The sequence below is a fragment of the Streptopelia decaocto genome (genome assembly GCF_964273445.1).
Source record: "Streptopelia decaocto genome assembly, chromosome: 23".
NCBI classification, from domain to species: Eukaryota; Metazoa; Chordata; class Aves; order Columbiformes; family Columbidae; genus Streptopelia; species Streptopelia decaocto.
Genome location: NC_138678.1, coordinates 2,416,655 through 2,430,084, shown reverse-complemented (window position 1 = coordinate 2,430,084; position 13,430 = coordinate 2,416,655). Strand labels below are relative to the sequence as shown.

The window sequence follows — 13,430 nt, the reverse complement described above, 5'->3', positions numbered from 1 at the left end:
TGCCCACCACAACACTCTCGCCTTAATCAAGAGCCAACGCTCTTTATTGCCTGGTTGTTATAAAACTCCTCCCAGCTCAGCTGTTGGCAGAGCCAGAGGGAACCGGGGAGAAGGTGGTTGAGTCCCCAGATGGCACCCAACCCCACGGTGGACACCGGTGACACTCACTGCCATGACACCCACTGCCATGGCGGGACTTACCTCGAAGTCCAGATCAGAATATCGCAACCTCTTCCTCTGGCAGGACCCGGAGCAGGGGGAGGAGATGGAGAAGAAAAGGGAAAGGTCTTTGTAGGTCCGGGACATGGGGAGAGCAGGGCAGGAGGGAAGCTCATGCCAGCCCCGTGCCATGCAACTTGTGGGGGGCAGAGCTTGGTTTGGGACATGGGGGTCCTGGCCAAGCTTGGGGACAGAGGTGAAGGTAGCCCCAAGGAAAGGTGGGAACAGCCAGCACAGGGGCAGCTCATGCAACCCTGCACGTGCACACACGCTTGTGCACACTTCCACAACTCCCTCCCCCACATCTGAGATAAGGGGTGATGGTTTTAAACTAAAGAAGGGGAGATTCAGGCCAGACACGAGGAAGAAATTGTTGGCCCTAAGGGTGGTGAGAGCCTGGCCCAGGTTGGCCAGAGAGGTGGTGGATGAACCATCCCTGGAGACATCCCAGGCCAGGCTGGAGGGGGTCTGGGCAACCTGAGCTGGTGACGATGTCCCTGCCCATGGCAGGGGGGCACTGGGGGACATTTGAAGGTCTCTTCAACCCAAACCATCCTGTGATTCTATGATCTCCCTCCCCTTTGCATGTCCCCAGGCACAGCCCCTCGCTCACCTCCAGGGACCCCACTTTCATGGCGGAGCCGGGGACGGTGCGGGGCATGGTGCGGCTGCGCTCCGACAGCTCCGAGGCCAGGATCTGCCGCACAGTGGGGTGCTGCTTGAACTGCAGACCGTAGGGAGCCTTCACCGTCCCGTAGGGCTGGTTCAAGTTCACATTGACGTGGTCCACCGCAACGAAGCTGGGGTACGCGTCCCCCTCAGCCGCCGGGCGCCCCGTCCCGCCGGGCACCCCCTCCTCAGTGCTGGGAACGTGGGCGCTCTCCTCCCGCGAAAAGGGCTTGAGGCTGCCGGTCCGGCGAGGCAGCACCATGTAGTCGCTCTCCCGGGGGGGCTCGGGGGGGCCCCGCAGCCAGCCGTACTCCAGGGGCCGCAGGCTGCTCTCTGTGCACAAGTAGACGGGACCCGGCGTCTCCAGGTGCTGCACTGGTGGCTCACCCAGCTCACTCAGACCCGCCACCACGTTGGGCGTCATCTTGGGGACCTGGACCAGGATGCTGGGGGGTGGGATGTTCCCTGGCAGGCTGGAGAAGCCCAGGCCACCCTCCGAGGTGGTGTTGAGTTTGGGGTCTTCATCTCCGTCCAAGGAGATGCGGGACAAGGTGCCGGTGATGGTGGCGGGGTTGCAGGTGTTCACCTCCTTGAACAGCACTGTGGGCAGGGAGGGGGGGTCAGAGCTGGTCCTGGGGGTCCTGTGGGAGGACAGGGAGGCTGGACAGACCCAGCACACGCTGCCTGTCCCTCCCAGACATGGCACTGGGACATCCCTGTCCCCAGACCTCACCTGTCTGACACGCCAGGTCAACGTCCTTTTCAAAATCTGTCTATAAAAATACAGAAAGAGGGGAGAGAGAGAGAGAGAGAGGAGAGAAAGAGAGGGAGAGAGACAGGGAAATGAATGCATCTTGGCCAGCACAGGGAGCAGAGAGGTTTGGAAGGGGGACCCTGCCCCAGATGAGGGGAGCAGCCACCCCCAGACCGCCCGTGCCAGCTCTGCCGCACTCACCAGGATCTGGACCTGCCCGTTCTTGCAGGAGTCAGGCGAGTTTTCATTCTCCTCGCTCCTGCACCCCCCCATCTGACACTTCACCACGTCCTGGACCTGCGGGGACAGAGCCGGTCACGGCCCCGCGGCCAAGGTCCCCCCCATGGCACCCCTCCGGGGTCACCCCACCTCTCGGCGCAGGAACCCGTGCACGGTGATGATGACGAAGCCCTGGACGGAGTTGAAGACGGCGAAGAGGACCTGGAAGAGGATGGAGCGCCGGTCGGTCATGGCGAGCACGGCCGACATCCAGGTCAGCGCCAGCAGAGGCAGAACCACGCAGGAGCTCCACAGCGATGCCCTGGGGCGGGGAGAGAGGGGCCGGGGTGAGCCTGCTGTGCCCCCACGCAGCCCCCCAGGCATTGCCCCCCAGCCTGCCACAGCCCCCGAGCATCGCCCCCCAACCCGCACGCATGGCCGGGGGTGACCGCGCGTGCACAGACCCGAGCCCCAGCGCCCCGTGGCCCCTGCTGTCCCCTCCTCCTCAGTGTCCCCAGGTCAGCACTGGCTGGGTGCTCAGGGCACCGGCTGGGTGCTCAGGGCACTGGCTGCATTAGGGTGAGGGGCCCACGGGCTCCTTTCCCCCCACCCAGGCTGAGCCATTGGCACCGCAGAGCCAGCCCAGCCACGCGTGTCCCTGTCCCCGCACAGGCAGTGAGCGTGCTGGGGGCACACGGGGCCACCATCACCCTCCCACAGCCGCAAGAAGAGCAGAAAGGGGATTTTTTTCCTTGTTTTGCAGTGAATTTTGGGGCTGCTCCTATTGTAACTAAACCCCTGCGAGCAGGAACCCGGGCTGCGCAGGGTGACAGCGGTCACAGCCCTCTGGATATGTCCCAGCCAGCACCCGTGGGGGCTCATGTGCAGGGAAGAGGGTCCTTGGGGACACCCCCGAGGCCAGGCCTGGCCTGTGCCCTATGGCGCGGAGCCCCCCATGCCCCAGGGAAGAGGAGCTGAGCCCCCCCGCACCCCGGCGATGAGGTGACCTGCTGGAAGCCATGCCATGCAGACGTGATGGCCGTGCTGGGACACGCGCACCCCGCGCCCGGGGCCACCCTGAGCACACAGCCTTCGCCCTGCCCACGGGACCCCCAACCCGCAGCCCGGCCCGCCACCCCGGGGTGCCACCCAGCGCCCACCCCCTGCTCCCCGGGGTGCCAGGCTGTGCTCGGGGGCGCAGCGGGCGCGTGGCGGGCACTAACATGGCACTGCTGGCGGTGGCGGAGGTCATGGCCGCGCTGGACACCACGCCGCACTTGGTGCATTTCAGCAGCAGGTTGCCGCAGGGGGGGGGCTTGGAGCTACATGCCCACCACCCCCCGGCGCCCCGCGGCCAGGACCGGGCCACGCGGGGGGAGCGAGGCCATGGGAGAGCGGGATGGCGGAGATGGAGCAGGGGTCGGAGGGATGGATGGATGGATGGATGGATGGATGGATGGACAGACAGATGGACACAGGCAAAAAGCAAATGGGAGATGGAAGAGAGAAAGAGAGAGAGAGCCGGGTTAGTCGAGGGCAGCAGCAGTTGTTAATGACGAGCGGGGTGGCCAAGCGGCAGCGGGACGGGGGGACAGGGCTCAGCCCTCTTAGCGGGGGTCTGCAGCGTGCAGCTCCCCCTTCCCCAGGCTCCCCCCAGCTACTGCTCCTCCAGCAGCCTCTGCCAAGGAGCTGTGGTTGCCCTGGGCTGCCCACCGGTGAGATGAAGTTTGCCCCGGCCTCAGCCCGCTCCCGGCTGAGCCCCCGCCATGGCAGGGTGCTCAAAGACCACCCGCAGGGCGCAGGGCACTTACCCAGCTCGCTGCTTTTTGGACTTATCTGAAATGCCGTCACGGGACATGAGCTTGTTGAACACGATGATGCCGACCAGCATGTTCACCTTGGGTGAGAGGGGTGCCGTAGTCAGGGTCGGGCACGGACCCCCCGAGCCGGGGCCGGGGGGAGCTGCCATGCGCCGGGGTGGGTTTTGGGGTCCAAGGCTTTGGGGACAGCTCACCAGCACGATGACAGCAGCAGGTCCCACGAAGGCGTAGAGCAAACCCCCCTCCAGCGAGAGCCAGCAGCTGCGGGGACCACGGTGTCTCAGGGGCTGATGGAGAGGGGACACCCCTGTCCCCATCCCCTGCTCCTGGCACTGCCAGCCTGGAGTGGTCCCTGTGCCCAGCCCTGTGTCCCCCTGTCCCCACGTACTAGCTCGCTGTCCCGTAGCCTTTGGTCCGTGTGAAGCCGACGGAGACGGCGACCACAAGTGCTGGCAACCCTGGAGAGGTGAGACAAGGCTAGAGCTGCAGGGGGGTGACATCGCTGTCCCCTCCCAGCATCACCCCTGTGCCAGCCCCATGGATGGGGACAGGAATGGGGCCCTTGTGGCAGCTCCCCACGGCCCGTCTGGTCAGATGAAACCACCTGGGTCTGCTTTCCTCCATTGTGCCTCAGTTTCCCCTTCTGACAACCCCAGGGGGTCGCAGGGAGGGGCGCACGGTGCCTCCCCCCAACCCCATCCCGGGCTCTTACCCCATCCCAAGCAGAGGAAACGCTTCCTGACCAGGCGTGTCCGGATCCGGCCGATCACTGCCAGGTAGGACTGCCAGGCCTCCGTCAGCACCCAGCAGAAGGACGAGAGGAAGAAGAAGTGGAGGAAGGCGGCTGTCATGGTGCACACGCCCTGCGGGGACACGGGCACGTCAGGGGGACGCTTCGCGGCACCACCAGGGCCATGGACCTGGCACCGCGGTGGTTAAACTCTCACGTCCAAGCGAGGTTTGTGTCAAAGCCACCGGCGCAAAGGATTTAATCCTGAGATTGAATTAATCCAAATCCAATCTGCTGCTGGGAGCCAGCAGGGTTGAGGTGACCGGCTGGGAATAGAGGGCTCAGACCCCACCTGGGGACCTTGCGAGGGGGGACAGGGTGGTGGCACCCACCTTGCTGAGCATCTGGGACTGGCCCACAAGGATGAGGATGTTGGAGGCCAGGATGGAGACGCAGAAGTTGAGCAGGATGATGGAGCGCTCCGACTTGATGAACCTGCGTGGGCAGGAGCTGCATAGGGGCAAGGCGCCAGCCTGCCCCACGTTCCTGCCCCATGTCCCTGCCCCATGTCCCCCACTCACGGCTGGCCATGGGCAGTGTGGGACAGTCCAGACATCTCTCCCACCAGGCTTATTCCCCTCCCAACGTGTTGCATTTAATCCCATTGATGCTGAGCCTTTGCTGCCCCCTCCCCATATGATCTGGCACCCCAGGTGCCCCCCAGGTCCCCATGTCACCTCCAGAAGGCAGCGTAGATCACCAGCAGGGTCAGCAGGGCCATGCAGGAGACGGCGCAGCCGATCATCAGCGGCACTGAGGGGGTGCCCGAGGGGTCCATGGCCTGGTGGGGAGCAGGGGGAAGCGGTTGAGCCCCGACCCCCCCATGGCTGCTCCCTGCCAGCCCCCTGCTGGGCCCCTCCACCCCCCGGTTGGGGACCCCTGGGCACCGGAGGGGGTCGGTGGCTCAGCCAAGGCGCCTTCCCGGGGACCCGTGCCCATCTCCATGCCAACAGGGGACGCGGGTGGAATAGCAATGGGGGGCATGCCTAGGGCCACCCCCTCCCCTCCTTGCACACAGCAATGCCCCACATCGAGCCCTATCGACCCCCACAGCCCCCTGCCCACCCAAACCCAACCCTGCCGTGCCAGGGGGTGCAGGGGGTTCCCTTGGGTGCTGGGAGACACCCCCTCACCCCCCAGTGCCCCCCCAACCTTGTTGAGGTGCCTGCAGGCATTCTCATCCTTCCCCGGGACCCCCACCTCGGCAGCCTGGGGCTCGCCCCCCATCCATGGCCCGTGTCCCCTGCGGGTACATCCCTGTCCCTGTCCCTGTCCCCTACCAGGTCCCTGGGCAGCTGGGCGAGGACGGCGAAGGTGGCGAGCTGGCGGCACTGGCATTTGGTGTGCGCAGGGAGGGTCTCCAGGGTTTGGCAGCTCTCCGTGTCCCAGTTTCCCAAGCCAGCGTCCCTGATTAATGAGACAGAGCAATTGGAAATGATCAAACGCACACGCAGCCCCTCGCGCCTCTCCCCAGTTAACCCTTCGCTGGCCCCTGCCTGGGGGAGGTGGATGGGGGGACACTGCCAGGGGACAGGTTAATCCCCCTGGCTGTTGCGGGGGGGGGTGAAGCCGTCCCGGCCCGGTGCTGATCCCCCTGGGGAGCAGTGAAACAAGGAGGTTTGATTTTTAATCATCCCACACAGGTTTAGGGGGGCAAACCACAGCAGGAGGGGATCAGGTTTGGGAGAGGAGGGGTGGGGGGGATGGAGCAGGCAGGAGCAGTCCAGGGCCCCCCCCAGTACGAGCCATGGCTCATGCAGCACAGATGTGCTGCCCCAGAGCAGGTGATGCCTCCCCACTGCCATGGGGACCCCTCCTACCATTGGCACCCCTCCAAGAGGGAGCAGGGAGGGGGGTGCCCCACGGTGACACTGGCCACCGCTCCCAGCAAAGTGAGGAAACCGGGAACTGGGTCTGTGGGACAGATGGGGACACGGCTCCCCCGGGCCAGGCTGAGACCTGCCACACTCATCACAGCCACGCGCCTCCCCGTCAACATGGAGCTGGACTGGAACCAGTGACCCCGGGGCACGGAGCACCCACAGGCATCGGGCTGGGGGGCCCAGCAGTGTCCCCCTGTCCCCCCCGCCATGCCCTACTTTCCCGCACTGCCAGAGCACTGGGCTCTGCACTAAATAATTGCATCTGGCAGGTTGGCAGCATCCGTCCCCAGCGTCACATCGATCCCGCGGCACGATTCACCCGCAGCCGGAGGGGCTGAGCCATGGGAAGGGACTGTCCCCGCTCCCCGTCCCGCCCTGTCACCTCCCCAGGGACTGACGGGGTGCTGGGACAGCCCCATTGCCCAGCATTGCCCCAGGGGTGTCCCTGTCCCCTGCGCCCCACTCACGTCCTCGAGTAGTCCCAGGTGACGCACTGCGGGTGGGACGTGCCCTGCGGACAGAGGGACGGGTTAGTGCTTCACCCCCCACCCCAGGGGGTGACCGGCCCATGGGGATATGCTGGGGACCTGCCCAGCTCCCCCAGCGCTGGCACGTCCCCAGCGTGGGCACAGAGCCGAGTATTTGTGGCCACCAGCTGGGAGCTGCTGGCCCCTGCCCTGCTCTCAGTGCCCGGGAGTGAAGGGGCTGGTCCACATGGGACCGAGAGGTGACACAGTGACATGGTGATGGGACAGGAGGGGGACACTCACGTTGATGATGTGGGACAGCTCCACCAGGACCAGCGGCTCCGCGGGTTTGGTTGGCGGGCGCACTGTCACCATCAGCACCTTGGAGGTGACAGCCAGGGGGGGCCTGAAGGGAGGGGCACGGGCTGTCACCGGGATGGGGACACAGCCCAGGGGGACAGCAGGGGCAGCCCCACTCACCTGGGCGGGGGCAGGATCAGCCCCAGCGTGCGGTACAGCACGGCCCCGATGACAAAGTGGGATGACTCCTCTGTTTCTGCAGAGAACACACGCACATGTGAGAGTACACACGGCTGCTCCCGACACACAGGGGGGAACGAGCACATGGCACAGACACACGGACACATGCAGACACACGAGCTGGCAGGAGCTGGCCTGCACACGCACACATGTGAACACTTACACATGTGCTTTCCCAGATGCGCACACTCCCCAATGTGCATTCCCACATGTGCACAGCCCCAGGCACACAAGCTCACACATGTGTGTGCTCATACATACACACTCCTGGACATGCATGTTCAGACATGTGCAAATGTGTGCTGCACCACACGTGCATGCCCTGTGTGCACACAGCACCAGATGTACACTCACATGTGCATGCTCATGTGTGCACATACATGCACACCCCCAGATGTGCAGTCATGTATGTGCACAAGACCAGATGTGAAATGACACATGTGCGTGCTCACACATGTGCACACACATGCACTCTTTCAGATATGCACTCACACATGTGCGTAATCCCAGATGTGCAGTCGCACACATGCACAGCACCAGATGTGCACTTGAACATGCATGCTCACCCACACGTGCACACACAGATGTGCACAGCACCAGATGTGCACTCCCATGTGCATGCTAATGTGCACACACATGCACACTCCTAGATGAGCATGATTACATGTGTGAACACCACCAGATGAGCACTCACACACATACACACACATGCACTCCCAGATGTGCACTCACACACGCGCATAGCACCAGATGTGCACTCACCTGTGCACTCTCACACCCATGAACACCCCTGTGCAGTCCCAGCCGCACGCTCACTCCCACGCCTGCACACCCGTGCACACATCCACGCACACACCTGCACGTTCCCGTGCACACGCTCGCGCTCACCAGCAGACGTGAGGCTGAGCACCTCCCGCGGGATGAAGAGTTTGTCCTCGGAGCTGCGGGCCCAATCCTTCATGCCCCGCCGCCCCTTCATGGGGAAGTTGATGTCACTGGAGACGGCGGAGACGGGCTCCCTCTGGATGCTGATCACTGCCCGGGCAGAGCAGGTGTCACCGCCCGGCTCCCCGGCCCCGCCGCGGCCCCGTGCCCATCCCACCGCTCACCCAGGTTGTCGGTGACGATGAGGGAGCTCTGGAAAGCCTTCAGCGCATCCCCCACCAGATGGATGAAGTCCTCCACTACCTTCATCAGGTGCACGGACCCAGGCGAGACCTGTGGGCAAGGAACCAGCTCCGCAGCTGCTGGGACAATGTCCCCACGGTGGGGACATCCCAGCTGCCCCGGCCACCCCCTTGTGACCTGTGCCACTCACCTGCTGGGCGTCCTCCCACTTGTCGCGGTTCTCCGCGTCCACCATGTAGCTCACCACCTGGAAGAAGCGCTGCGGGGACGGGGCTCAGCGGGGCTGGCGTCTGGGGACCGACCGCTGCCACCTCCCCCAAGGCGTGTCCCTCGCCGTCCCCTGCCCCACTACCTGCACGTCCTCGGAGGACGGGGTGTAGGTGGCCCTCTTGAAGGTGTCGGTGACGTTGCGCAGGATCTCCACGGAGAAGAGCAGGTCCCCGCTGTAGTAGGTCTTGCGCGCCATGAGCTCCAGCAGACTCCGCACCACCTGCGACATCCCCTCGCCCGCCAGCACCCGCTGCCCCTTGGCCAGGTGCTCCCGCAGCTTGTATGGGGGGGACAACAGTGTCACTTGGCCACCAGCACCCTCCCCAGCCATGCTCCTTGTCCCCAGCTCCCTTGCCATGCGCAGAGCCAGGGCAGTGGGAAAACTGCAGAGCTAATTGCACTAATTCGGGCAGCAGCAGGACACAGGGGGTTCGTTCCCACCCCAAAAATCATTTCCCAAGGACACTGCTCACACTGGGGTCCCCCTCCCACTCCAGAACAGGGCCCCCCCTTTCCCAGCCCTGCCCAGGGAGCCCTGCCTCAGTTTCCCCATGCAACAAAGCAAGGCAGCTGCTGGGTTTCCCTGCCCGGGAGGGGATGGCAGAGACTGGGGACAGAGCAGACGCCCAGAGACAGGGAGGGGAGGGCAGGGGGCCGCGCCAGAGCGTGCACCTACTGAGAGATGCAAGTATCGGTACTCGTGGGAGATGCAGCGGGCGAAGCTGGGCACCCCCCAGTAGGCAACACCATGGGGGCTCAGCAGGCACCGGCGGCTGGCAGACCCTGCGCGGGAGAACCGGGTTTGTCACCAGCACGGGAACCGTGTCTCCAAGGACAGGTGGCACTGCCTGGGACTCTGATGCCACCCTGCTCCAGGGTGTGGGGTTTCGGGGGTGCTTACCTGTGGCGTTGGGGGGACACTTGTTGTAGATGATCTCCCCGGCAGCTGTTTTCTTCCAGCTCATCAGCATCACGTACTCGTCCTTGCACATCTCGTGGTAGGCTGGAGGACAAGACAGGTGTTCAGGTGCAGGCGGGACATGGGGTGATGGGCACTGGGGTGACGGGGCGTCCCCTACCTGGACACTTCTTCTCATTGCAGGTCTTCACCTCCTCGCCGCTGCCCTCGCAGGGGTAGCCCTGCACGCCCGTGCCCTCGCACATGCGGAACCGGCGCTGCCAGCCGGTGTCACACGTCTTGGAGCAGAGGCTCCAGTGGTTCCAGGGACCCCATTTGCTGTCAGCTGCAGGGATGGGGACACAGTGGGACACTTGGATCAGCACAGCGAGTGGCACCCAGGGGAATGAGGATGGGCTGATGGGCCCCAGCGGCGGTTGGTCCCCCGTCCCCCATGCCACGAATTGAAAGCCCTGCAGCATATGAAATCCATGGATCAAGGATTTAAATCTCATTCAGACGAGCCCAGCAGCCCCGTCCAGCCCAAGGGCATCTCGGCACACGGCAGAGCTGCTCCCTGCCCCATCACGGCGCAGCCACCGCCTCCCTCCGCACCCACCACCGAAACCGAGGGGTCGAAGGACAAGACAAGGATGGGGTCGAAGGACAGGATGAGGACGGGGTCCAACCTTTGGCCTGACTGCCCCCACCAGTGTCCCCCCATCCCCAGAGCTGCCCCCAGCCCTGCAAGAGCTCGCATGTGTTGTGCACCCAAAGCACACCGGGACCTGCTGCCACCAGGCACCGACGGGTCCCCAAAGCGTGACACAGGAGTGAGGGCACAGGGTGAATCCCCGGCTCCTCCAGCTGGGATGTGTCTGGAGGGAGCAACCACTATGGGGGGGCTGCTGATCCCCAGCATCACCCTTTGCCTCCTGCTCCTTACACACAGCAGAGGGGACTGCCGGCATCCCGGTGTCACCGGCGGTGACACGAGGTGGATGCACAGCTGTGCACCATGCCAGCAGCACCCGTGGCCTCCCCCCAGCTCCCCCCCAGCGCGCGGGGCCTTACTGGGACAGCTGGGGTTGGAGCACTCCCGGGCGTCGGCGTGGGCCCCCCGGCACTCGGCCCAGCCGTGGGCCGCGACGCTGCACTTGCGCGTCCGCTGCTGCGTGCCGTTGGCGCAGGTGACGGAGCAGCGGCTCCAGGCGCCCCACTCCAGCCACTGCCCTTCCACTGCGGGGACAAGCGAGAGGAGCAGCGTCAGCCCCCCCAGCCGGCGGCCCCTTGGCCGCGCAGCCCCGGTTCTCCCCGACCCCCTGCGCAACGGGTCCAACCGACGGACGTGGCGGCTCCTCCTGTGCCGACAGCAACAGCCAGCGCCAAATTGTGCCCCGGACGGGGGGGCTGGCACCAGAACTGGTCCCCACACCCCGAGCAGATGCTCCTACAGCCCCATAGCACTACAACGCCCAGCGTGACACATGGTCATGCTCATGGGGCCATGTGAGCCCCTGGCACCACGACACAACAAACCCAACAGTCCCAGCATCGCTCCACACCAAACAAGACCTTGACGTGCTGGAGCGGGTTCAGAGAAGGGAACGGAGCTGGGGAAGGGGCTGGAGCACAAGTGTGATGGGAGCGGCTGAGGGACCTGGGTGGGTTTAGAGGAGGTTTAGATTGGATCTTGGGAACAATTTCTTCCCCAAAGGGCTGTGGGGCATTGGAACAGGCTGCCCAGGGCAGTGCTGGAGTCACCATCCCTGGAGGGTTGGACAGACGGACATGAGGTTCTCAGGGACATGGGGCAGTGCCAGGTGGGGTAACAGTTGGACTCCATGATCTTGAGGGGCTTTTCCAACCAAAATGATTCCATCGCTCACTGCCAGACCTGTGAGCCCACCTGTAGGGACCAGGGTGGCTGGGGAAGGATTTGCTCTGAGCTCCCGTCACTCCAGCAGCAGCTCCGTGGGGCAGCCACAGGAAAAGCCATGAGCCATGGGTGACACATCCCTGCCAGAGCTGCTGCTCCCTGCTCACCCTCAGCTCCCTCCTGCTCCTGGCCTCACCACGACACACACAGGGATGCCAGCCCTGATGTGGCATCATCCCTGGCCATCCCTGCACACACCCCACGGCTGCCACCATGGCAGGAGTGAGGGACAGAGATGGCGCTGCCACCTGCGCACAGACAGACCTTGTGACCTACCCCCTTTGCCACCTCCCCGGTGCCCCACGATGTCCCAGTGCCAGCGCTGTGCGTGCTGCGGGGACAGTCTGTGTCAGCAGATGGAGAAGGAAGGAGCCAGCTCCTCTGCGGTCCCCAGGCTGGCCACCCTGCCCATGGTGGGGCTTGAGCCCCCCCCAGCATTGCCGACAGAGCCGGCTCTCCATCAGGGACAGGAGATTGCACCCATGTCAAGCACGCACGGGCTGTCCCGGGTCCCCGCAGCGATGCCACCCATCCCTCACAGTACTAATGGCCCTGATGGCATCTCCTGGGCTTCTGGGGGGTGACGGAGGAGCAGGGGGAGCGGGGGGTACTGACCCAGGCAGGTCGCGATACTGCAGGGCTTGGCCTGCAGCTCGGGGCCCTCGCAGGCTTTCCCTCCGCGCCGCGGGGCCGCGCAGTGCCGCGTCCTGGTCCTGGCCCCTCGCCCGCAGGTCACTGAGCACAGGCTCCATGGGGACCACTCCTCCCAGGCACCACGAACTGCAACACAGCACAGCGCCCTCGCCTCCTCCTCCTCCTCCCTGCACCCAGGGGTCCGGCCCACCGCAGACCCCTCGAGCCCCAGGACAGAGGTGTGGGACGGTCCCCATCTCCTCTCTGTGTCCCACCATCACGCCCAAGCCCAAACCCCGAGGGCTCTGAGCAGGCAGCGGTGCCGCTGCCGCTCCCTGCTCTGCTCCGGCGCCAACTTTGGGATCCCGGCACCGGCGGCACATGTTCCCCCACACCAACACACAGCCCGGCGCACTCCAGCCCACATGGACACACCAGGCACGGCCACCCCGTTTACACATCACATCCATGGAGCTCAGCTCGCAAGGAAGGGAGTGGGGACCATATGGTGCATGAGCATCCCAAAGGATGCTCCTCCGCGAGCTGCCACCTCCCCGCAGCACCAGGACAGGGCTGTGCTCCCGGTACGGAGGGAAGCAGGCACATGTGTGTTTTGGGGGTGCAAAGCCTCAGAAACATCTCAGGCTTGGCTGCCACTGCAGCACCCCGAGGCCCCTCCGATCCCCAGTGTCCCACACGAGACAGACGGACACACCACGGACAAACGGGCCCAGGGAGACCCCTGGCATCCCACCTGTCTGCTCCTGCCCACAATCTGCTTCAAAGCCCTGAGCAGCTCAGCCCCATCCTGCCCCGTGTGAGTGGGGACCCACCATCACACTGTCCTGACAGCCGCCCGGCCCCACGTCCCCCAGCACAGGCGCCAGCACCACATTCCCCCAGCACAAAACCTCAGGGACACCCTGGGGAAGCCCCAAGAGGGCATGGAGAGGAGTCACCAGCCCAGCTGCTTCAAAGGCAAAACCCCCAGCAGCAGCGCCAGTGACATGGGGCACTGGGGCACCCATTCCAGACACCCCCCAACTTGCTGCACCCCATGTGATTTCCCAGGAGCTGCTACAACTGGGAAGGTGAGATGATGCGGAGACGGGGCTCAGAGCAGCCCAGCACACGATGCTTCCACGCCAGCACTGCCACACAGAGCCCCAACCTTGTACAGCATCCCCCCACCTGCAAGAGC

General features: G+C 64.7%; 1 protein-coding gene across 2 annotated transcripts in view; it reads right to left on the bottom strand.

Annotated features, from left to right (window-relative positions):
- ADGRB2 (adhesion G protein-coupled receptor B2) overlaps nucleotides 1-13,430 on the bottom strand; it is a 94,786-nt gene that overhangs the window by 1,220 nt on the left and 80,136 nt on the right. Inside the window, exons 5-26 of one of the 2 annotated variants that reach the window (XM_082071385.1) lie at nucleotides 9,839-10,003; nucleotides 9,661-9,762; nucleotides 9,436-9,542; nucleotides 8,842-9,036; nucleotides 8,680-8,748; nucleotides 8,471-8,579; nucleotides 8,250-8,396; nucleotides 7,302-7,377; nucleotides 7,125-7,227; nucleotides 6,822-6,865; nucleotides 5,752-5,878; nucleotides 5,149-5,252; nucleotides 4,804-4,906; nucleotides 4,394-4,544; nucleotides 4,070-4,139; nucleotides 3,876-3,942; nucleotides 3,673-3,758; nucleotides 2,012-2,183; nucleotides 1,844-1,939; nucleotides 1,622-1,661; nucleotides 833-1,488; nucleotides 202-237 (exon numbers count right to left, since the gene is read on the bottom strand). In XM_082071385.1, coding sequence (XP_081927511.1) covers nucleotides 202-237; nucleotides 833-1,488; nucleotides 1,622-1,661; nucleotides 1,844-1,939; nucleotides 2,012-2,183; nucleotides 3,673-3,758; nucleotides 3,876-3,942; nucleotides 4,070-4,139; nucleotides 4,394-4,544; nucleotides 4,804-4,906; nucleotides 5,149-5,252; nucleotides 5,752-5,878; nucleotides 6,822-6,865; nucleotides 7,125-7,227; nucleotides 7,302-7,377; nucleotides 8,250-8,396; nucleotides 8,471-8,579; nucleotides 8,680-8,748; nucleotides 8,842-9,036; nucleotides 9,436-9,542; nucleotides 9,661-9,762; nucleotides 9,839-10,003 — 2,825 coding nt within the window. The remainder of the gene's footprint in view (nucleotides 1-201; nucleotides 238-832; nucleotides 1,489-1,621; nucleotides 1,662-1,843; nucleotides 1,940-2,011; nucleotides 2,184-3,672; nucleotides 3,759-3,875; nucleotides 3,943-4,069; nucleotides 4,140-4,393; nucleotides 4,545-4,803; nucleotides 4,907-5,148; nucleotides 5,253-5,751; nucleotides 5,879-6,821; nucleotides 6,866-7,124; nucleotides 7,228-7,301; nucleotides 7,378-8,249; nucleotides 8,397-8,470; nucleotides 8,580-8,679; nucleotides 8,749-8,841; nucleotides 9,037-9,435; nucleotides 9,543-9,660; nucleotides 9,763-9,838; nucleotides 10,004-13,430) is intronic. The other variant, XM_082071386.1, reaches the window with a different exon arrangement.